The sequence below is a fragment of the Palaemon carinicauda genome, chromosome 20 (genome assembly GCF_036898095.1).
Source record: "Palaemon carinicauda isolate YSFRI2023 chromosome 20, ASM3689809v2, whole genome shotgun sequence".
Classification (NCBI taxonomy): Eukaryota; Metazoa; Arthropoda; class Malacostraca; order Decapoda; family Palaemonidae; genus Palaemon; species Palaemon carinicauda.
The window spans coordinates 12,676,577-12,702,619 of NC_090744.1; the positions used below are offsets into that span (position 1 = coordinate 12,676,577).

The 26,043-nt window shown below is 36.7% G+C and overlaps 1 protein-coding gene across 1 annotated transcript; it reads right to left on the reverse strand.

Annotated features, from left to right (window-relative positions):
* Positions 1-1,514: 1,514 nt before the first annotated feature.
* On the reverse strand, positions 1,515-2,270 carry LOC137659653 (uncharacterized). The gene has a single exon (XM_068394484.1). It carries the CDS (start codon positions 2,268-2,270, stop codon positions 1,515-1,517), a length of 756 nt encoding a protein of 251 aa, XP_068250585.1.
* Positions 2,271-26,043: the final 23,773 nt, after the last annotated feature.

Consider the following 26,043-nt stretch of genomic DNA (forward strand, 5'->3'; position numbering starts at 1 on the left):
AATTCCATGCTGGGATGCATCACACTGAATAGTAACCTCTGAAATTAAACTATAATAATATTGAACAGGTATTTTACTGGCTGCTTTGAAAGCTTTTTCTTGAATATCTTGCCACATAAATTCAGAGTTCTTGTGCAGAAAATCCCTCAGAGGAGCGGTCAGTTCAGCTAATTTTGGCAGAAATTTAGCTAGGTACAGCACCATTCCAAGAAATCTTCATACCCCTGCAACATCTTTAGGTGCTGGCATCTCCACTAAAGCTTTCACTTTCTCAGGTCCTGGTTTTAATCCTTTGTCTGTTGCTACATGACCCATAAATGAAACTCCCTTTTGTCTCAATTGGAGTTTATCAGTTCCCAGTACCACGTTTCGCTCTTTACCGTGCCTGATAAAGGACTGAAGATTTCTATCATGATCATTTGTAGCCTCTATGTCAGTAGCTCCTTTTCCATACACCAAAAAGTCGTCTGCAATGACCTTAATTCCCTCAAGTCCCTCAATCAGCTGATGCATACAATGCTGATAAACTTCCGGTGCCGAGCATATTCCAAATGGCATTCTCAGCCAGCGGTAACGTCCAAATGGAGTATTTTTAAGTTGTTAAGTACAAGCTCTCCTCCTCCAAAGGCACATGCCAAAACCCGTGTTTCACATCCAAGACTGTGAACACACGAGCTCCTGCAAGACGAGAGGCAATGTCTTCCAGTGTTGGTAATTGATGGTGCTCACGAAGCACTGCCTTATTTAGATACCTTGGATCAATGCAAATTCGTATTTCTTTATTTTTTTTTAGCTATTATGATTAAGGAAGAGACCCACTCCGTTGGATGCTGTACCTTAGCAATTATGTTTTCACTTTCAAGCTTATCTAGTTCTTTTTGCAGGACGGAAAGTACTGCCGCAGGTACCCTTCTAGGAGCATGCTGCACTGGGTTAACAGACTGATTAACTTTGATTTTATCTGATTTTATAACTGTAATCAAGCTTACCGGCAACACCTCTGAAAACTTGTTCAATCAGAGGTTCCTTTGTGATAGCAGAAGAGCAGGCTGAATTGACGTGCAAGGCGTTGTCACATAGGGGATTAATCTGGTCATTATCCTTTATTTCCAGAATATTAAGTGCCACACATGCTTGATAACCCAAAATTAAATTGCTGACCCTGTAATAACTCACACCTCAAATTAATGGTACGAACTCCCCGCCAAACACGAATACACACACTGCCAAAGGAACGAATGCCTTTTTGCCCATAAACATACAATGTGGTTGATGATGGCCCTTCCCCCTTCAACTCTGAGTCGCCAGTTGCAGCTTGGTACACATGGAGTGGTAGCACATTACAATCTGCTCCGCATTCTATCTGGAATCTTATGTAGCATAGTGGAGTAACTTTAAGTGTAACAGTTTGTTCCTTAGTCATCTTGATACTAGCTACCGTTTTCACTGTGAATATACATGACTAGTCGTTTTCTTCTAAATCAGCCTCCCTCATGCTATTAAGCGATTTCAAATTAGTTTGTTACACCACTCATGCTGGACCGCTTACCCCAAGCTGGACAAACTTCCTTTACTTTCCTGTGACTTTTACCACAGAACCTACAATCAGTAATCCAGTCCGTTTCTTCCAATTTGCGATGAACATCTGTCACTGGCTTCATTCTTCCAACTGGATCCTTCAGCTTTGCAGACACAGTAATAACCTTGCTTTCTAATACTCTGTTGATCTCCTCTTGCTGTGCTATAGATACCTCGCTAACTCCACAAATCTCTAAGGTTCTCTCCAAAGTTAGATTCCTTTCCCGAAGAAGACGATCTCTGACCTTATCATCCGAAATGCCAAACATAATCCTGTCTCTCAAAATTTCTTCTTGTGTTATATTCGCAATATCACAATCCCACGCTATATGACGCAGAGCCGTTACATACTGATCAAAAGATTCTCCATCTATCTGTGCCCGAATATTGAAATGGTAACGTTCAAATGCGGTGTTTTTGCTTAGGTGAAAATATCTTTCAAATGCTGCCAGCACTGCATTCTGATCTTTCTGATCTTCATCAGAAAGTTGAAATGTGCTGGAAACCTCATGAGCCTCAGGCCCAATAACTGTAAGTAACACAGAGACTTGCACTTCAGGAGTCTTTTTACTTAATTCTATTGTGACAGCATAGCACTTCCACCTTTCTCGCCATTCCCTCCACCTTTCTGCTGCATTCCTATCATCCACATTGAAAGTGGCGGGTGGAGGAAGACTGTGAAACGAAGACATCCTGGTATTTCTGCACGTATGGGTCCATTAAGATACTGCTGCTCCCATGTGATAGGTTGGTGAGTAAACCTTCTTCATAATAATCCAAGACTTTATTAGTATTAGTCAAATATACAGTGGAGCCGTGAACATAAGCTAATGCTACAAATTCCAAAGGAATACTGCCCTTAGGTTTAACAGTAAGGTTTAACTTTATGTAAGATAATTATCATAACAGCTATTTACATGTAAAAATAGTTAGGTAGTAAAGGATACTAAACTGCTTAACGAGCAACAACCTGTTAGCAGCATCCCTGAACCGGAAGCTCCCGGTTTACTGCTCTCCAGTACCGGATCCGCAGGCAGTCTTTCAAGATACCTTTCAACATCTGTGGGATCACCTAGACAATTATGCATTCCCCCATGCTTCATACCTAGGAGAATCCTCAACAGGATGAGATTTTCAAGTACAGTAACCTATCTATGACATTAATAGCGCCGATGTGGCTCCATGCCGAATGGTTTCAGGACCACCTTCTGCTTCTGACAGAAGTGCTGGGGGATCTCCCTCTTATACCCGACCTCCTACACCAACCTCATGCCCAGATTTAAAATCAGATTCCGAGATCCTTATGTCGTCATGCCTGAAGGTTATCCAGCATATCCTCTTGGAGAGAAGCTTTTTGACACCAGTGGCGAAACGGATTTATGGATATCTCAGTAAGTTCTCGATCTCGGTCTACCAGGCTAAGTGGGCGATCTTCTATGGTTGGTGTTGTAGATGGGGTATCTTTCCACTCAGTGCCACTCTACCCCTAATAGTTGAGTATTTACTGTACCTTCAGGAGAAAAAACTCTGCTCTGTGTCACCAGTGAAAAGCTACCACTCAACCTTGAGCCAGGTCTTTAGACTGAATGGGCTAGATTTCGTTTTAGATGGAGTTCCGAACAAGCTTGTCCTCAGTTGGAAGTGAGCCCTTTTTGGAACGGGGTGAAATTCCTTCATCCCCTGAAAGGCGTACCAAATGAGTCTTTACGTCAGGCTTCAGACCGTGACTTCACCTCGAAAATGGTCTTCCTTCTCGCCTTAGCCTAAGCCAAGAGGATAAACGAATTGCATGGTTTCTCATAAGACGTCGCCTATTTAAGGGAACGGGGACAGGAGACGTTCAGTTTTGTCCGTGAGTTCGTGTCGAGGACTTAAAATCAGTTGATGTCAAACCTAGGTTAAATTCTTTCCAGATTTCAAGTCTTCAAGAAGTAACTAATGACCCGTCACAATTGCTGTTATGACCTGTAAAGGCTCTAAGCTTAGCATTACCTCAAACGAACTGGAGGAGCTTGTCCGCAGGTCAGACACCTGTTTGATAGCTTGGCCAAGTTCAAGAGAATGGTGACAATGATCACCGTTTCCTCTTCGATTAGGCAAGTCATTGACCAAGCCCTTGTTCCTCTATCTAGAGCTCAGGATGTCAGGGGCATCATTATGTCCCTGGTGTTTGAAAAGACCCCTTCTGTGATGTAGGTTCTACAAGCATGGGTGTGGAATAGACAAACTACTTTCACTGCGCATTATCTGCAAGATGTGACCCACAGGTCCCTAGACGCATTCTCGATATGCTCTGTGGTAGCTGCTGTAGCTCCTTTATAGGACCATCAGCATTCATTTGAGTACATTAGTTGCAGTGATAGTCTGGGATAAATGTAAAAGGAATGACTGGCCTTTCTTTTCTTTATTTTCCCTTCTCTTGGGGAATAGCATCCCAATACTGTGTTGGCGAACGCCTACGACTGCAGGTAAGCCCCTCTTTGACTTGAAGCTAGAATATATTTCATATATTCAAGGCATGTCCCCAATCTCTTGGAGATGTTGAAATTGAAAAGTCAGCTGTCAGTATGTACAAACACAAATCCATTATTATACATAGCCTTAACAGTTACACTTGTGTTTTAACACTCATACTCACTTCACTTGAGACATGAACCCATTGGTTTCAGGCCGCTGGTTAACGAGATGTGGATGTACTGTACATCCCTCGCATTATCATGCATGGATGTTGCAATACTGGGAATGTTTTTAGACTTGCACACACTGTAGTGCGAGTCTCATTTTGTAAAGAATGTAAGGGTTTATATGCAGTGTAGGAACAAATCACAAATTTGGAAGTAATTTTTATTTTTCCTAACTAAAAACCTGTACTTATATACACATACACTTACTCGCCATCACCTAACCCCAGAGGAAAGTCTCGACTGCCATCAAAGCATGAAAGGTATGAGTGAGCGGGGGCTGGTGCTTCTCCCCACTACCACTGGTTAACAACCTGGCGGTTGTTCATACCTCGTTAAAAGTTTTTATGGCCGTACATCAGCTGGCGCTGATTTCTTCTCCTATTATAAAGAACCACATATATGTATAGTTAGGAAAAATACAAAGTACTTCTAAATTTGTGATATTTAGGTGATTAGAAATAAGTTAGGTTTATAAGTAATTGCAATTTAATTAATTTTTGTGAATTACAGTACAGTATAGGCAATCAAGTTAAAAGATGATTAACTTTTTGCTAAGATGGGGTGTGTAGAAGCTTAGATAAAGTGACTGTGTTTAGTCAAAAATGTTAAAATATCAGTGCGAGAAATACATGTTATGTATGTTAGTAGAAGTAGGTATTCAAGAAGGCATTATGAGAATGCTTTATAACAATCATTAACATATGTAGAATATCCAGAAGGTGAACTGTAGGCAAAGTTATATAAGGGTTTTTTTTTCCTATTATTTTTTGTGCTGGGTTAAGAGCATATTTCTTGTATTATTAAAGGATCCTCATAGTTCCAGACTTATGTCTAAAAGAATTTAATTCTTTTTAATCATGCAACTCGAGTGTATTCTGTAATCTTGTGACTTTATTGTATTCTTGAATGTAAAGTTGAAGTTCTCTTCCAGATGTATATTGTAGATGTATTCCGAAAAAAACAAATAAAGGCCGTGTGCCATCACCTAAAGGGGCTGACCTCTGGAACAGGCCTAGCAATATGTGTCTCCCCTGCAGCCTCGCCACCAGAAGCCACACATGTAGAAGCCCTGGACGGTCCCTGGATCCCTCGTGTGAGTGTTGTGGTGACACAAGGGTAAGTTGTTTTGAAATCTACGTGCTGTACTCTTTGTTTACTGTAAGTAGTTTCTCACTGGGCCATCTTCCATTTGGTTAACGTGTTGACTCAATATGTATTTTAAAGAGCTTGATACAGTACTTAGCCAAGAAATATTTCTAACTTAAAACTCTGTTGTTGTCATTTTTTTCTTATTGATAGAGTTACAATATTAGCCTGTCTTGAATTCTCAAAGGTGTTTAAAAATATCACAGAAATAAAGATAATTTTTGTCATTGAATGTCTTGAAAGAAATCTTGAGTTGCTGTTGTAACTTATGACTGACGAGGTAGCAAATGGATTTATAGTTTTTAAATTCTTGAAGTGACCTAAGGTCTTTGACCAGTTTGATATGCCATTTGAAGAAAGGTTTCCAATGAGAATGATTCCTTCCTGGTTCCATTGTAACTGATGTAAAGTAGTACCGTGGTTGGATAAGTTTACCGTGGAAGTGAAAAAGTTTCCTTTTCATCTTATGTTTTATAGGATATTCACTTTTATTTGTGTAATCTGACTCTTAAAGTGATTGCATAAACTTGATTATAAGTTCAGTTATTTTGAATAGAATGTTCAGAGAACAAAATAATCGGCTGTAGCTCTAACATCCGCTTTGAAACTTGAATGCTTTAATAAACAAAATAAAAGATGCATAATTTGTTAAAATATGATTGCAATTTGATAATCACTTTTTTTTCTGGTAACTGTCTATCCCTGTATTTATGATTTAGAATTGATTACCAAGAAAAACATCTCTATATTTTTACAATGTTATCTCTATTAATTTGATGTGAAGAGGAACAATTTAATGTAAGCTTGATTAGGCTTATGAAGTTGGTGATATTGATTTTTGTGATATTAGTAGTAACCTGTCTGTATTTTATAGTTGAAGACATTGAAAGTCTCAGAATGTGAATGGCCAGAAATCATTAATTGTAGGGATTTTTAGTTTATGTACAGTAACTTGTCCCACGAAGGACACGGAAGAGTTTCGGAACATGTCTTTTTATATTGGGATGGTAGAAACTATTTAGAAAGGAGTCCAGTATCACCCTATACATGACGAAGCACAGTTGCAATGCAACGTGTTGTGTTTCTGGAATGTGTTTTTGATTGAAGAAAAGTGCAACATGCACACGGCTGCGTCATTTCGCCCTGATTTGATGCAGCAACCGTTCATTTCATTAATTTTTTTGTATAGGTAAATTATTCCCTGCTGAACTGTACCAAAAGGTGAAGCAAATATGTTTGGCCATGTCAGGTTAAATTTTAGTGAAAAAAAGGTACCATTGAGAATGAAAGTGAAACTATTGTCCTAATAGATTGACAAATGTGTCACACGTATTTATTACGATGTGGTCGTTAATATTTATTGAGGTTTTTTGTAAACAGGACATGATTCAAATGTCTCTGATATTAATGGAGGGACTTTTTTCAAAAGCTAAAGCTAAGGTGTAATTCTTAAAGTTATTCATGGTAAAATTTCATGAATGCTTTGGTTTCAACCAAGTTTGGTCAAGGAGGAAGATATAGCTTCTTTTTTACTTTATTCTTCCCTGTTTCTTGGTTTTAGGTGGTCTGATTTTGTAAGGTTTTGCTTAAGTTTGGCCTAAGTTAAGCAGTATGGGTTTTGAACCATGTTGTTGTATGACTGTTGAAATAAGAAAGTTTTCAGTTTCATCTTGAAAGCCTTAATGTCTTCAATCATCCGAATGTTTCGTGGGAGCTTATTATATAGTCTCGGGGCCGCATAATTAAAGGCTCTGGAGCCTAAAGTAGACGTAAATCTAGGTTCCAACAGTTTGAAGCCATCTGTAACTATTCTCGTGTCAACACGATTTGGCTGTGCAATATGTAGCAATTCTCTTAAGTATTTTGGACGCCCGGTTCTGATAACTTGGTGGGTTATTGTACATAAAGAACTATGGTTTAAAGGTTGCTCTTGAATGGCAAAGGCAAGGGACAGTGGCAGTTCTCAAGAGACTGACCATATATGCATATGATTAGTGCCAAAGCCCCCTCTTCATCAAAGTTAGACCAGGGAGAGCCAGCCAATGAGTCCTATAGGGTTCCCAAAACTCCACCATCCCTATCTCACAGGGATGGTGAGGTTATAAACACTGGAAGGAATTATTGGGCTTGTATGCTGTACTTGAACCTCCGTCCAACGGATCGCTTCCAATAGGCAGTTACAGTGATAAATATGGTGTAGATTTTTACATTGAATATGATTTCTTTGATAAAAATCTTGTTAAGCAATTTTGGTTTTCACTTCAGAAGTGTCCTTTTATTCAGAAATATTTTCTGTTTACTTGAAGGTTACTGGTGATCTTTAATCCTTTCCCAGTGTTACACTTGAGCAGTTAGATTCATTGTGGATTTATATCCAGTTTGATGATGTTTCAAGCTTGTATTTTCTGAGCCAGTCAGGATTACTCTTCTCCTCTTGAAGGATTTAATCTGTTAACCTCATCCCTATACTGTATTTGTCTGGGATTTATTCAACAAAAGTCCTGATGTTTCTCTCGTGTGATATGCGGATATTGTGATCATGACCCAGAATAGTCTTAATTCTTCCTTTTGTCTGTTCCAAGGATTTTTTTGTGCATTTGATTTCCTTTTGTCTGTACCTAGGAATTTTTTTTGTGTATTTTATTTCCTTTTTGTCTGTTTCAAGGAAATATTTGTGCATTTTATTTCCCTTTGTCTGTTCCAAGGAATTATTTTGTGCATTTTATTTCCTTTTCTCCATTTCAAGGATATTTTTTTGTGCATTTGATTTCCTTTTGTCTCTTCCAAGGATTTTTTTGTGGCTTTTGGTAAATCTTAGGTAGATTTAATTCTATGTAATGTAAGGAATATGTATATTCCTTGTATTGTTAAACCTGACTCTAGTGTTTTTCCTGAGGATCTAAGGGAGTAGTAAACTTTTGCTTTAGTGTAAGTGACTAAAGCCTAGCTGGAAGAAGACGGAGCTACCGGTATATGCGTCCCGTTTGCCTTATCTAAGCACAGCTCATGAAGATGGATCAAATACGTGTCCTCTTTGAAAACTGCTCTTTAAACCTTAATTTCAAAAGGCCTGCGTCAAATGCTCTCCGCAGATTTTTGTTTTGACATTGCTGTAAACAGCTGATCTTTATAGGAATATTTGTTTAGGTGCTCCTCTCAACACCTTATTTTTCTAAATGTTTGTTTTGCGTGTTACCTTCATTTTTTGCATGCCTGAGTACTATGCCACTTAAGTTATAAGCATTATAGTTTGCTTTTAGTGTCTTTTGCCCTTATCTAAGTGTTTTCATCTGTCAGTGTTCAGAATGCAGTTTCTGCCATCGAAGGAAGGAAAGTCAATATCTGTTTTGTTCGATTTTCTGACATAAGAACACTGGTTTCTGTGCAACTCAAATGTAACTATACCTCAAATGCATTTGATTACTGTATTTTCAGTATTTTTTACTAGAGAATAATTTCCAATAATCTTCCTTTCATCTGATTTGTGGTTTCGTAAATCCCTATCAGCTTGACCCTGAGTCGTAGACTTTTTTCTTTGGCTATTAAGTAAGAGGCCTAAGTCATTTCCATTATCTGCCTTGTAAAATTGATCCTAATGTGATCTTTGTATGGAAGTTCCCTTACTCATACAAGGTGAACTTAATTCCATTGTGCCTTTACAAAATTATACATGTATTAATATGAACAGCTGTTGATACAATGAGTCTTTATCCAAATTTCTTTTGAGATCTGTAGCTTCGGTCATAGGTGATTTGTATGCACAAGGCAGCCGCTGATATTTTGTCGCACTGCCTCGTGTTTTCTGTACTTATTCATGTTTCTTAATGTGGATATCATTAGGTTTACCATCCTGTTGTCTAATGGAATTGCTGTAATGCCATCAGCTTTTCTTGTGTTTGTTGGTGACATTAGCCATTTTCAGAACTGAGATTACTTGTGCTTTGATCGGTACAGTATTTGATCAAGGAATTTCCATCGACGTTTCTACTGTACTTATTTCACGAATGTCTTTTGACTCTGATTTGGATTTTCAATTATGAATTTGCTTTGAAAATAAATGTAGTTTTGCTAGTATTTTCTTTCTATAGCTGGCATTTTTTCATGGAAGATAATTTCCCTTTGATCAGTTTGTACTCGGTAATTTTTGTCATTTTGGAGAGAAATTTATTGAAGTCCCGAACTCTGTTGTAAAACCCAATGCATATTTCTCTTGAGTTCTGTAGCTATGGTCTTTGCTTAATTCTGTGCTCAGGCAGACTTAGATTTTTTGCCTCACTATCTCATGTCTGCTGTATTTCATGTTACTTACTGAGGATATCATTAGATTTTCCCTCCTTCTTGTGTAAGGAAATCGCTCTAGTGCCATCAACTTTTCTTGTTTTTGTTGGTGCCATTAGTTATTTTCAAAATCAAGATTACCTGTGTTTTGACCCGTACAGTATTTGTACTGCACTCTGTAGTAATGTCGTTTGCTGTTGTTTTGGGTTTTGAAGTCTACATTTACTTTGTAAGTGAGCGTATTCTGCTAGAACTTATGATGGATTTTAATATCTTTTAGCAGTTAGTATTTTATCTGCTGAGGTAATTTCTCCCTGGGCAGTTTGAACTTTCTAACTTTGTCCTTTTTGGACAAAATTTATTGAAATCACCATCTCTGTCATACAATCTAATGATCAGAGATTATAACAGCAAGTTCCAGTTTAAGTTTTGTATTTTACAAAGATCAAGTGAAAATGAATTTGTCTTCTTGCTAATCATCAAAGACATGAAGCAAATATTTATCTCCAATCCTGTTTAGGTGTTGAGGAGTGTAAGCTAGTGTAGGACACTTTCCCTGTTGCAGTGTTGTATGTTTTGGATCACAGCAGTGTCAATAGGCCTCTGGAAGAAGCAATGAGTTAAATACTATAAGCTATTCATTGTTTCCAAGTTCCAAAATCTTTGTTGCAAGCAAGTCTGCTATTGCTAACAACTTGCTGGGAATGTCCTTAGTAACTGGATGATGTTGAAGGATTTTGCCTTCTGTTTTTAACTTTACAATATGCTGTCTTCTAATTACTGGATTAGTGCTCGGATGGTGTAATCTCCTGTGTGGGTTGACATGAATGCCAGTCGCCACTCGGAATTCCTTTCGTGTCGAAAGTCCAGCGTACAGCCCTTTCATTTTTCTGCTGTGGTTTCTACTGTCTAAATCCAGAAAATTTGTTATTATTTGCTGTCTTCACCTGAGTTTCTGAGACTTGTAATTACTCCATTTGGCTCAATTTGAACTGTTTTTTTTATCCTGTTTGTAGACAAATGGTTAACCATTATCCATGTAATGACTTTTATCTCTTTTCAATTGAGAAACTGTAGGTCTGTTGCCTGTAAGTAAGAAAGAAAAGCAAACCAAAGGCAGAGGATAGTGCAGAAATCTGTAGGAAGTGTTGGTTACTAATTTCCTATTGATAAAAGTCTTGCATGGTCTTTACTTCTTTGAAGGGAAAACTCTTCTTGTTTCTTGGGAGTAAATATAGTTTATTGCCATGTGGAGCTATTCTTGTGGACACAGATTTTCTTAGAGTGCGTGAGTTTTCAGTTGGGTAACTTTCGCACATTTCTGTGCAATCTTTCTAGATTAGAAACTATTCACAAGTTTTGGAAATGTTTCGGTCTTCAAGTTGATTGTCACATGTCTTAATCTTATTAGCGAGTAGTAAACTCATGTTAGAGTTGATTGCCATGGGTCTCAAGCTTATTAGCAAGTGGTATACTCGTGTTGAAGTTGATTACCATGGGTCTCTAGCTTATTAGCAAGTGGTAAACTCAATGTGTGTTTTATCAGTGATTTGCATGAGGTTCTCCTCATAGCTTTGATCTGTTTGGTGTGTTCCTTTATGGTGACACAGTAATTCCAAGGTAGTTGAACTTTCATGTGTGTTAAGTGAGGAATCACACTGGTACAATATTCCTTTAGGAATATGAGTTTTATTATCGTTGCCTAAGGTTTGTTGACATGGAATGAGATTGAATTATCCAGGTACATTTAACCTCATCTTAGGAAAGGTTTTTGTATTATATTCTCAGCTTTATATGAATATAACGGCAGCTTCTTGAAGGGAATTGAGAGTAGCTATATTTTCTCTTAAGTTTGCTTGAAAAGGAAGTTGCTGTGAACACTTTCTTATAATGTACTGGTTAAAAAGGAATCCATCTTTGGTTATTTCAGCTGAACCAGTTTTTTGGTGTTTTCCCTGTGGTGGGAATATTTTGTCTATAAGTTTATTGCAGCATGATGGGTCTTAAGAAATTTTTGACTCAATTTTGCATCAGATGCTTCTTTTGAATCTGTTATCGCATCAGGAGTCTGTTGAGACAGAATTGAGTTTAGTGAAATACAGTACGGTACCTTAGAATGAAAATGGCAGTCAGTACTATATCGTAAATTAAGGATAACCTGGCAATTAAGACGGCCATTTGCTCAAAAGACCGCAATACGAAAGGGCACATTTCAACTGTCTTTTTATCTTTTGGTATACAGAATATGCAGGAAATTACTTTACCATGTACATAAATTTTAATTTAATGTAAAGGTCAGGTAGTTACCCTCCAAGGGAGTTACTGACAGCTGCGTTTTGGTATTTAAGATTACCTTGATACCAATACCATGTCTTTCAGTTCCCCTCTTGAAGGGTGTGCTGCCTGTGCTAACTCGTCGGTGCAGGGGAATGCGACCTCAGTCCGATCTGGCACATAACCGGCTGGGGTGAAGCTGGGGTGTCAGGGCAGTACCCTGCATTTGATGTCATCCCCTTTTCCGAAGTCTTTTGCGCATTTGAGAACCATCGCACGAATTTACCTTAGTTGTGTATTTGGTCTTACTGCTTTCTAGGGAGTTTCTACCATCCAAATATAATAGACTGTACTTGAAATGAGGACTCCGGTTCTCAGTGGTGACTTGGGACACTAAAGTAAACTATAAATGCCTGAATATTAATGATAATTCATTCACATTCAGGGTTTTTTGCTTAAACAAAGTGGCTTTGTTATGTTAACCGATTCAATTATATATTCTTCAGGTTATCTACTGAATTAATCATTTTAATCAATACTGCTTAACTTCACAAGTTTAATTGAGCTAAAACTGTTCCTGTTCAGGTCATATTAAAGAGATATCTGCATGAAAATAGAGAAATATTTTCCTTATAATCAAAATAATCTTGAATCCAGGGAAACATTTGCTTGAAATTAAAAGTATTATTAAGATGCATTCCTACTTTGACAATTATGCATTTATGTGGTTGAATATATTTTGCTTATTGAAGTGGTATTGCTTTCAAGAAAGTGTTGAAGAGTTACGGCTAATTCTTCCGCTCTCTCTACATTCTATTTTTTCCTATACTGGACTTAGCATCAAGGCTATGCACGGTATCATTGGATTGGGGTACACAACGAAAAGTGAATTGCTGTTTAAAAACGTCTCATGAAAAGGATATATATTTCAACTCCACAGTAACATTACCCAAGTACCTTCATGGTATTACTATTCATTTCAGTTATAATGTTAAGCAGGATTTAGTCTGATTGGTAGCATTCTTCAAATGGTTTATGAAACTAGTCAAATATGTTCTTAGGTCATTGAAAGAATTTAAGTCTCAACTCCATTTATTGCTTCAATTAAGTCATGAGTTTACAAAGGAAATTTGCTTTGTAAAATGGAACTTTAAAAAGCAGATTATTGGTTGTTACAACTCAGGAATTTTCTCAAGTCCAATGTCCAAAGGCATCTCTGGTTCTGTGATATATCTCAACACCTTTTAGAATTATAGCTAAATATTTTACTCAATCAGTAAGTTTCAAAATGTCTGCAGCAGAGTTTAAAGTTATGATATTCCTTGACTTATTATCAGGCTTTTTCAAAATACATATTTCAGCTATGTTAACCAACTGGGAGGTGTCCCAGTGACAGGCTACTTACAGTAAGCAAACTGCTGTCACTTAGCATTTCAAATCAACATTCCAAGATATGATGTCACCTCACTCTTCACAGGAGAGATTCAGGGACTTTTCAACTTCCACATAGGCTTTACGGTGATCGGGGCAGCAGGCAGAGCTTCATAGAGCTAGAAAAATGCTGTTCTAGAGGTCAGCCCCTTATTTGGGGGGGTACACTAATGTGCTCGGAAAAAAAAAAAATTTTATTATAATTTTTACTTTGAAATGTTATATTTTTTACATTTGTAATATTATATTTTTTACCTTAGTAATTTTATGGAAAATAAAAGTTTGTTGTTAAGTTCTGTTTTTTATTATATTCTAAAATATCTTTACACAAGTTTTTTTGCATGGTATATTACAGTAAAATAAAGTTTAGTATTTATTTTAATATACAATATAAAGTTGTAATGGAAAACAAAAATAAGTCCTAAGAATGTTTTCAAACAAATATCACCACAAGTTCAAGTTTTGGTATTTTGTAAAGTTAAGTGTTTTTTAGAGCCGAGTGTGTGAAACATAGAAAATCTCAAGTTTTGAAAACTTGTGCTTCCTTGTGGAGTACTGTAGTGATTAACTTTTGATGTTCTAGATTTAAGTATGAAGAACACAGTACTGTATAATCAATCACACTTGGTGAATAACTGGTATAGACACAGGAGAAATTAACTCCAGCGTCTATACCAGTTATTCACCAAGTTTGATTGATTATACTGTACTGTATTCTTCAAACTTAAATCTAGAACATCAAAAGTTAATCACTACAGTACTCCACAAGGAAGCACAAGTTTTCAAAACTAAGATTTTCTATACTTCAAACCCTCAGCTTTCAAAAAACATTAAAGTAAAAGACTTTACAAAATACTAAGTAACAAAAAAGTTTAAACATTTATACAAAACTTTGAAAAGAAATACATGGTAATTTAATTAAATTTCAAACTTTTTTAATCAAATCATTTTGAAAAAGAAATAATTATTTCATCAATTTTTATCTATAAAAAAATTTTCTATCTTTGCTCAAAGTAAAGACTGCAGTCTATCATTTTTCATATCCTTAAATGATTCATGACTTTCAATGACAATATTTCAAACTGATCAAAAAAATAGTATAAAAATTTTTACAAATAACTTTGAACAGAAAAACATGGTAATTTAATTCAATTTCAAACATTTTTAATCAAATAATTTTGAAAAGAAAAAATTATTTCATCAATTTTTATCTATAAAAAAAATGTTCTATCTTTGCTCAAAGTAAAGACTGCAGTCTATCAATTTTTATATCCTTAATGATTCATGACTTTCAATGACAATATTTTAAACTGATCAACAAAATAGTATAAAAAATTATACAAATAACTTTGAACAGAAAAACATGGTAATCTAATTAAATTTCAAACATTTTTAATCAATAATTTTGAAAAGAAAAAATTATTTCATCAATTTTTATCTATAAAAAAAACGTTCTATCTATGCTCAAAGTAAAGACTGCAGTCTATCAATTTTTATATCCTTAATGATTCATGACTTTCAATGACAAAATTTTAAACTAATCAACAAAATAGTATAAACAATTTTACAAATAACTTTGAACAGAAAACCATGGTAATCTAATTAAATTTAAAATTTTTTAATCAAATAATTTTGAAAAAGAAAAAATTATTTCATCAATTTTTATCTATAAAAAAAAAAACGTTCTATCTATGCTCAAAGTAAAGACTGCAGTCTATCAATTTTTATATCCTTAATGATTCATGACTTTCAATGACTATTTTAAACTGATCAACAAAATAGTATAAACAATTTTACAAAAAACTTTGAACAGAAAAACATGGTAATCTAATTAAATTTTAAACAATTTTAATCAAATCATTTTGAAAAAGAAAAAATTATTTCATTAATTTTTATCTATTAAAAAAATTGTTCTATCTTTGAGCGCAAAGTAAAGACTGCAGTCTATCAATTTTTATATCCTTAATGATTCATGACTTTCAATGACAATATTTTAAACTGATCAACAAAATAGTATAAACAATTTTACAAATAACTTTGAACAGAAAAACATGGTAATTTAATTAATTTTAAAACATTTTTAATCAAGTAACTTTTTTAAGAAAAGGAAAAAAATTATAATTTCATCAATTTTTATCTGTGAAAATATTCTATCTGCTAAAAGTAAAGACTGCAGTCTATCATTCTTTATATCCTTAATGATTCATGACTTTCAATGACAATATTTTAAACAGATCATTCAAAATGGTACCTAATTGTAAGGTAAAATTCACACCATCTCATACATTTAACAATTTAAAGTTCCTGTATGGTATAGATTGATGGTAAAAATTGGTCTCTTGAAACAAAAAATGAATAAAATTTATTTCTATATTCACCTGGTGTTCAAATTGCTTCTCCATGGAAGCTCAATTTCATCAACATTTCTCAAACTAAAACAAATTCCTGATTTATTTCCTTTCAATAGACTTATGCCATTAGTAAAATAATAAGACATCTAGCGGTTAATAATAATAACCTATGGCTTGTGCAAGCCGCCGTCTGTCTTTCAGTCAAGACGTCACAACTGTGCGAAATCTTGACCTAAGGCAGTAGGGAGGGTAGTGGAAATATACAATGGTCAACCTGTATATGAAAATCTGCCCAAAAAAACTCACATGTATTGCCGACTTCCACAAAAGAAAACAGAGGTAATTTACCGCTCTAAATAATAGAAACAATTACCTAATAATATATCTATATACCTCAAAACCATATAACCAAATCCAGAATTCTGAAGAAAAATACAAATCAACCAGACCAAAAAATATTATTACAAGCTAAGCTGAAAAGGCAGAATATAAGCCCAAGGGTTCCAACAAGGGAAAATAGCCCAGTGAGGAATGGAAATAATGAAATTAACTATATGAAAAGTAATGAATAAAGATAGAATATCTTGAAGATCAGTAACATTGTTGAAATAAATGCGTCATATATAAACTATGGAGACACTTGTGTCAGCCTGTTCAACATAGCCTTATGATGTCGGTATGTGCGTTAGAATTAACTGCATACCTAGTATTGCGTACAGGATTGTAGTCTAGGAAGACATGAAAGCAAAGGATGGTCAAAATTAAGAAAAGTCTTAGGCGACATGCATAAAGAACTATGGTAACTGAATGACAATGTCAGAGATTAATATCTAGTGCAGGAATAAAAAATTCAATAGACAAAGTCTATGTCCAACAAATCAAGATGAACTTCAGCAGCTGAAGACCAGACGGAAGAAAAATACTCAAAACAAGGCAGAATGAAAGATTTAAAACACTTCTTCAGAATAGATTGATCACCGAAAATCTGAAAGACTTTCTCAATAAGACTAGTTTTTGTACAACTGACAAAGAAACAGACCAATGTGTTTCTCAAAAGTAAATTTGTAATCGAGGAAAAAAAAACTTTAAAAGGGATTTTGACGTAGGAAAAATCTATTTTTGGGCTCGAGCCATGTCGTCCTGATGGAAGTTCCCTTCAGCAACTTTCTACTGGATAATATTTCTGCAATTGATATTATAAGAGAATTACTGTCGGGTATCACGGGGTTCCAACTCCCGTAGCGACTATCCGAAAATATCTTGTATAATCAGGGACGTATCCTAAGATAACTATAAATATCTGCACCCCAAATAGACCTTTCCCCCACTAATCCTCTAAGGGGAAGGATAAGTGAGGTGCCGTTACATATATCTCCTTTCGGTGCTCCCATACGACCCTGCCACTTCATTCCACGTCGCAGCTGAGCTACTGTGAAATAGAAGCCTCCAACAAACAAAGGGGTGGGAGAAAAAAGAAGTAACGGGCGGCCCATCAGGACGACATGGCTATCTCACCCGAAAATAGATTTTTCCTACGTCAAAATCCCTTTTTTGGGCACGAGCCAGGTCGTCCTGATGGAAATGTACCAGAGAATTATCTATACTCGGTGGGAGGCTTTGCATAAAAGACCTTGAACCAAAAAATTGCTCCCCACCTAAGTGACGAAACAAGTATTAATCTCTAAACCTGGGAACCTTTAAAGGAAATGATGAAGTGCATTTTCCCTTTTTCCCTGAAGCAAATACTTTTGTTTCCTCATTGCTAATAACAAGCTGAAGGAGTGGGCTACGTCGTTGCCGCGGAGTAGATAACACCCCCTCAACCACCACATTATGATGCGTCTCCTCCAATTGCTTCATTTAATGCCTGAAGAAAACCTAAGTGGACTTCCAACCAGTATATGTCTGCAGTCCCTCAAGTCATATACTGGAAAAAGTTCTAGAAAGAAGCAACATCTTACAAGCCGGGCCCTCTCTTCAAGGAAAGTAAATAATTTTATTTTGAAAGTGGTTTAGAGACGAATCAAATCCCACTGTATTCTTTTAAAACAAAAGACTACCCTTAAACTGCACTGCTCTCAGCAAATACACTTTTGGACGGTGTATTAGACCAAGGAAAGGATCACCATGAAGGGGAACTACTTTCCATAGACCACAAGGTGAAAAGGGAAGTTCAATTTTTTTTTTCGAAAAGCGGGTCCAGGGTATAAATTAACCTCACCATTTTCCACAAATTCAATGTATTTCTCGTCTCGAGAAATCGCTACAAAGTCACTAACCCGAGCATCAGAAGCCATCATAATTAAGAAGATGACTTTCTGAGTGGGATTCAGAATAGTAGCCTTTTGATTGCCATGTCCGAAGTGAATTGCAAATCTTTGTCCAAAGACCAAGAGATAGGCTTCGGTAGAGCCAACAGCCGTAGCCTTGCACAAACCTTCAGAACTTTGTTGAGGAGATCCAAGTAAATTTCGACATCAAAGGCATATAATATAGATCTAGTGAGGGCCGAAGTGTACGACGAAATCGTAAAGGAGGCTAGACTTTTAAACAAGCAAAGCAAGCTTGAAACTTTAACAAAATCCATAGTAATCAACCCTGGATTTATGTCTGACATATTTGATCCATCTGGTCTATGACGTTTCATACAGTGTCATGGTTCTAGACGACTCATAGTTTCCACAAATACCCACTCCTCACGTTGAATTTTCAATTCCATTCCCAGGAATAAGGTGAAATCAAATATGAGATGAGGATTGAACGATCTCCATGATGAAGCATAGACAATCCCCTGCTTTCCATCCTGAGAAAGAATCGAGTTAGTCACGGCACGAGTTGGGATTCAAATCTGTGACAATGGGAAACCTGTTGCTCATTGGCTACCAAAGAGCCACCAGAGCCGCCATCCCTTGAAAGATCTACGCCTGTCAAAAACCTCCACGAGGAGGTTAAACAGTGGAAACAGGCAAATCGTCGTCCAATGACTCGCATCCAGGGACATTGACGAACTTTAATGTCCATGCCCACTGCTGCTTGAACCCCTTTCGGTGCTACTTAGCAGGGAAATAACATGCTGAAGCTCATTGCAAACAGATCCACTTGAAGGCCAGAGATTTGATCTCGCTGATCCAACGTAAAGAAGGTTATCATTACATGGTTAAATTAAGGAGACCTCAATTCTAGTCTGTTGAATCAATATACTATAACTCTGTTAACGAGGTTTAAGTGGATATGAATGTTCTCCTTCAGGTATAAGTTCATGAGGGAAGAGAAGACTGCCAGGGACTCCAAAATATTGATGTGGTATTGGTAAAATTTCTGTGACCAACAGCTTTGCACTTTTTTGGGTGGGTTATGACCCACCCAACCTCCCACCGAGGCGTCCAAACTGTGTCACTACTAGAGGAGGAAAACGCACTGTGAAAGACTTATGGCAGTGAACCATGGTCCAAGTTGCAAGAAAACCGGGGTCGTCTTCTGATGGTCAGGAAGAGGTCAAGGGATTCGGCAGAAAACACCTTGCCCAAAAGATAGTCAGTGTTGCCGTCACCAGTGGCAGCACACCCGTAAAGCCCTGTCCACCCGATCGGGCATGCCCGACGGGCAAACAGTGATACCAGGCCACAATAGTTAGTGAAAATGAGGGTTGATGACGTCAGAAGCCGCCTAACCGATTCGCCAACTAAGAAAAAATTTGCCATCATGGTACAAAAATTGCCATTAGTAACTGCACACTTAGGTAACAGCATTGCCATCTCCCAAGGCTCTTCCTAAAGCAGAGGCATAAGAACAATCCCCTATACGAGGCTTCATCTGCCGTCAGTAACGGCAGCGTTGGTAAGAATGGCAGCAAAGTCAGACAACTATACTTCCAACAGAAACATCATGCCATAAGTAAAGGTTGTGGCGGTACAGGCCATACTGCCTTAAATAGCGACGTATCACTATCGTGTGCCCAAGATAAGGAATGAGGTCGGAGACGTCGAAGCCGTAAATACTAGCAATGACGTCTGTCTGACAACACGCTTTTACATAAAAGGGTATGCTGACGGGTCAGAAAGACCAGAACCCTGAAGAGATTAGGCCTCACCACAACAATAGCAAAAACACAGCATTATAAATAAAATTGAGTTCATTATCAGTAACAGGATTGATTGATTGATTTAAGGTAGTTACAGGAAGACTCACCATGAAGAAGCTTTACTATATCTAAAATTCTCATAGGCTAGGATACGGCAGCACACAACTGTCAGTGCACCAGCAGGAAAAAAACTCCCTTCGCAAAGGGGAACACTATAGAACTACCGTAAGCGAACATGAGAACATATGAATGAATATAGCATAATGGACCAACGAACACGCCGTCGAAGGATAGGCTAGGCCTAGATACGACAAGTCAAAAGAAAAATCCCAGAGGCTAAAAGAAAATGCAGTTAGTCAGCGAACCGACTAAACAAGATAAGTGAGCTCACCCTTTGCAAACGGGAACTCCAAAAAACTGCGCCTTCCTAGCCTTGAGAAAATTCAGAAGCTTGTAGCACGGTCAGAGTACCGAGAAACGCCAACAAGTGGGACAAAAATCTCAGAGTCTAGCATGACCGAGTAAAAATCTCATCACCCTTTGATTGCAAAGGGTGTTACCTAAAAATTCAACAAAGATGGTAAGATGGCTGTTCTAGTTTGAGAACAAGGGCCTCATGATCAATATGGCCAAAAGCAGCACTAAAATTAAGGCCAATCATACAAATTTCCTGAAAACAGGGATTTTTGTATATCATTGGAAATTGTAAGAACATCACATGCTCCAAGCCTTGCAAAAGCCAATTGTAAACTAGGGAACAGAAAATTACCTTCAGCAAACCTATTTAGAAGTTTTTCCAAAAGGCACTCGAAGTGCAAAAAGAAACACCTCTTGCGGAAAATAACAATATTGGAGCTATGAAATCAGCAGACTTTTAGAAAAACAAAGGAAAAACACCACTTAGGTCTACATCTACATGATCAAAGTCCACGAGGGTTTTAATTTCAAGAGACCGAAAACAAATTTGTTAGGTTAGCCTCAGGAAAACAGTAATGAAGACGAGACAGTTTCTTATTATTCTGATTACTGTCAAACACATCAGCCAAAAGAGTTGCCTTTTTGTTTGGGCAGTTTGTGATGGAGCCATCTGGTTTAAGTAAAGGAGGAACTATTACGTCTACACCAAAGTGTGTATATTTAAGGGAAGCCAACCACTTATGTTATTGGGATGTACCAGAAGGGTTTCTTTTATGATTAAATTTTATTCCTTTTCAGTTGAAACATAAGTACTAGCCGAAGTGATTAAAATTCAAATCTGATCTGTTACCCTTCCAAATAAGAACGTCTACAATCATCATTGAACCAGTTTGTCTTTAACTCCATACTTCAGCACACGAGAAGAGATATACCTATCAATTACGTTGATTAGATTCTCATTCAAAAGAATAACAGGCTCAACACTTCTATACAAATGTGTTCAATTCAAATGCAATCACCCAAAATACCATCTCAGCCTGCTTGAGATTTTATATACATCTTACATGACACACCAGGGACTGGCTGCTCAGTCCTAATCATTAACGAAATCAAGGCATGACCAGACGTTCTAACTGGAGAACCAACCTTACTTGCCACAACACCAGGGAAGTTTGTGTATACAAAGTCCAAGCAGTTATCAGACCAGTGATTACCTTCACTTATGATCTACTCACAGACTGATTCAGAGGTAAAGTCCAAACCTTAAGCCATAATCAGTAGGAGAAACAGAATTTAACCATTCCCTATGGTGAGCATTGAAATATAGGACCTAAAGCCCCATAATCATGATGATAAAGCCAGGAATCTGCACAGTAAGGCATAGCGAAGGAAAACCAACTTGGTATGAAATGGAGCTGTTGCCAAAACCCTTTCCGAAGTATAATTTCTGCAAAAATTATGAGTTGCTGATGCCTTACAATAGGAACACTAACCTTCAGGACTTTCATTAGACTTTGATCAAATTCTTTGTGAAATTTTGATGTCAAAACTCTTAACAATTAATGACATTGCATTTTTGGAGAAGACTATTTGGAATTCTACTGTAATACCAGAAAAATAAATTAGGAACACTACTTCTAATGTTCAAAGATTTTGCCAAATAATCTGGGACAATAAATCTGTTTTCTGATAATCTCTCATACTTTTCCAAGAGAGAATTTGAAAAAATTGTGGCAAACTGTGTCCCCAAAATAATATCTAGCTCTGAAATAGAGCAAATGAGTTACCATCATCTAACGTTCCTCAAACCCTACATAGAAGGCATTGCTTGGAGTTCATTTAAGCAATTAGCTCAAGCCAACACTAACAGGATGTGTTTTACCAATGAGAACTTTAATCAGAAGTTTTTTTAAAGGTTATAAGTTGACCCTTTAAATACTGTGAAACTACGGACACATAAAAAATTCCATAGAATAGACATGACTACTGGAGGTCCTGCAATACTAAAAAGCACTAAATACACACACCATAATACCTGAAAAGACAAGATCTAATATCAAATACTCAAGTACGGAATTATGCATGGATCTGTATCCCTTAACAGCCGAAATTTCAATGTTTTCACAAAAAAGAGAATGTAAAAATTTAACCATCATTCAAATTAGTTTTTGTCAAAAATAGCCAACTATCCAAGAATGTAAGAAAAAAAAATAAAAATTGTCCCAAAAATGTCAAAATATGGACAATCATCCAAGAAATCTGTCAAAAAAAATTGCCAATCAAACCAAAAATGCAAAAGAATGGCCATTACTCCAAAAAAAATAATGGCCAATCATCCAATACCTGTCAAAAACTAGCCAATCATCTAGGTATAAAAGAACTCTCGGGAAATAATTCTTCAACCATTCTGAAAGAGAGACCATCATCATGGTGAACACTTGAAGGTCTGCCCGAGAATGAAACATTGCACTAAAATTGGTAAATCTTTGAACCACTGATGAAACGAAGATATTTCCATGAATTGTGGAAGTATGAGAAAATATGCATCTAGGAGTCTGTTGAAAACAAGTCTTTTCTCTTTATCACCCCCAAGAAGAGGGAATTTCAATAGCAAACTTTGTGAGAACTGTAATTATTTTGAGGGCCAAGACATCTACAACTTGTTTTAACCCCCTCAATCTTTGAAGGTCTTGGTATAACCCGTTGCAAATTCCCAGATAAATAACATAATTTTGTTTCAAAATCTGTGCCAATGCTGTATTGCTAGATAATTCTGAAATAGGGCCGGTTCCTTGGACAAAGGAGAATTGGAGCCTGGAGGGATCAGGTACACTCTTTTTGACTACAGCTAGCAATCCAGGATTGGGACAAAGGCCATCCCAAACATGAGAGAAACTATTCCTCCGGTAGGGATTTGCAAGGAAGGACGACTGTTCTCTCATAAGATCTGGAGTCTAGTTAGAAACTCTTCTGGAATGCCTACCCTGATAATATACCTCAGTTACAAGATGATTTCCTCTGGGTACAATTCCAAGACCGTCAAAGCAGACTTTAAAAGTCGGAGACTTGGATATCATTAGAAAGTGACTCTTAGTATCACCAAGTATTGGTACCCACTCGAGCAACTACTTATTAATATACAAAATAAGACTCAATATAAGGGAAAAATAGAAATATTAAATATTTCTGCGCCTCACTGTCCCAAGCATAAAGACAATTATTTTTATCTCTTGATAACCAAACATACAAAGGCTGTTGGTACAGCCTCAGTAGTCCTATCTTAAAACAATTTTATATAAACAGGTCAGATAATCCAAACCCAATTAAAAATTTTCTTCCTATAAAACTAAAAATAACTCCTACTTCATAATCAGAAAAGTAGAGTATTTCATTTCAAGAAAGCTTAGATTGATTGTTTGATTTAAAGTTTTCAGGCATCCTGACATCTGAGGTCATTGACGCCGGTAACATTTAATTTATGTATACAAAAATAAAAAATAAAATAAAATAAAAAATAAAAGAGTATTCAGTTTAAGTCATAAAAGTTAAATATTTTTCGGAAGACCTGCTTCTGAAATAAATCTAAAAATGCCACTTGCATGGTAGGACACATCATTTCCAAGAATCTTGGCAAGGATGAACCTGCCACCCTCACCTCGAGCCTCAAACAAATATCTATTCCTCAAGTTGTTATAATTGGGGCATTCGGTCAACAAATGCCTTACTTTTAGAGGTACTAAACAGTCGTCACAATACGGTTGGTGTTGGCCCTTCAGCAGAAACTCGTGTGTCAACCGAGTGTGACCGATACGGAGATGACAAAGAGACTTCTCCCATTTTCGGGGCATCATATTATACCTCCAAGGAGATATGTCATTTGTTACCTCTCACATTTTATTCCCATCTAGGCTATCCCATTGCTGTTGCCATTTATTGCAAACCAATTTCTTTATGTCAGGTAAGAAATCATCACAGGGAATGGGATACCTTCTTGGCAGCAACTCGGATGCAGCCTTCTTAGCCAGTGAATCTGCCTTCTCATTCCCAGACACACCTACATGTGCTGGAACCCAACAAAATTGAACTGTTATACCTCTCCGTCCAATAATAAAAAGCCATTCTAAAATCTTTAAAACTAAAGGGTTATTAGAATTAAAAACTTCTATAGCTTGAAGGACACTTCTTGCATCATTAAAAATTGTAAAATTACCCTCCTTCTCCAACGCTATTTTCTAAATAGCGGTTAATATGCCATACAGTTCGGCAGTAAATATGGAAGCGGTCAGAGGAAGTGCACTTCTACAATTAAAACCATTACTATGTACTCCAAATCCAACGCCAGCATCAGATTTGGAGCCATCAGTATGTTCATTAAAAAGATACCTGGCTTCTAGGTCTGACATATTCTTATCATCTCCAATAAAATATTTACAAAAAGATATCTCTGGTAACTTCCATGGAGGCGTTGATGATACCTTGAATGGAAGTACCTTATTTCTAATTATATCCAGACTATTTAATAATCGTTTCACCCGAAAGCCATAAGGTTGAGGAGATTTTGGGTGCAACTCAAAGTATGATGCGTGTCTTACAAGGCTTGCAGTCTGAAAGGCTAGAGAGTTAGGGAGTCTTTGCAATCTAAACCAATACCGAATAATGGAAGACATTCGGTAAAGGTCTAGAGGTAACTCTCCAGCATCAACAAGGAGACTTAGGATAGGCGAGGTTTTAAAAGCTCCAGTAGACAATCTAATATCTGCATGATGTATCGAGTCTAATATTTTTAACCGGCTTGGGGTGGCTGAAGAATATATTTCACAACCATAACTAATTTTGGAAAAAATCAAGGCCTTGTATAATTTTAAAATAGTATTGCGGTCTGCCCCCATGATGTATGGGACAATACTTTCAAGATATTCAGAGCTTCAACACTTTGCTTTTAACGCTTTTAAGTGAGAAACCCATGTAAGCCTACAATCAAATATCAAACCTAAAAATTTAGCTTCTCAAGAAAGCTTAGAAGTAACTACTACTTAAGCATCTGCAAAGTAGAGTATTTCAAGAAAACTTAGATGTATCCCATACTTAAGCATCTGCAAAGTAGAGCATTTTAAGAAAACTTAGAGTAACTCCTACTTAAAAGTCAGAAAAGTAGAGCATTTCAAAAATACTTCCTACTTTATTAACCAAAAACAGCATTTGTTTAGAGAGCCAACTTCCAAACTGAAAATTTAAAGACGTCTATTGGCATAAACAATTGGCTCAAGGACGGGGATTAAATCAATCTAGAACAAGCTTTGGTATATGATGATTACTATTATTATTATTACTATCCAAGCTACAACCCTAGTTGGAAAAGCAAGATGCTATAAGCCCAGGGGATCCAACAGGGAAAAATAGCCCAATGAGGAAAGGAAATAAGGAAATAAATAAATGAAGAGAACAAATTAACAATAAATCATTCTAAAATAAGTAACAACGTCAAAACAGACATGTCACATATAAACTATTAACAACATAAAAAACAAATATGTCATAAATAAACTACAAAAAGACTCATGTCCGCCTGGTCAACAAAAAAGCATTTGCTCAAACTTTGAACTTTTCAAGTTCTACTGATTCAACCACCCGATTAGGAAGATCATTCCACAACTTGATAACAGCTGGAATAAAACTTCTAGAGTACTGCGTAGTATTGAGCCTCGTGATGGATAAGGCCTGGCTATTAGAATTAACTGCCTGCCTAGTATTACGAACAGGATAGAATTGTCCAGGGAGATCTGAATGTAAAGGATGGTCAGTT

Excerpts from the sequence above, each read along its gene's own strand:
- LOC137659653 (XM_068394484.1), bottom strand. The coding sequence starts at position 2,270 with ATGTCTTCGTTTCACAGTCTTCCTCCACCCGCCACTTTCAATGTGGAT.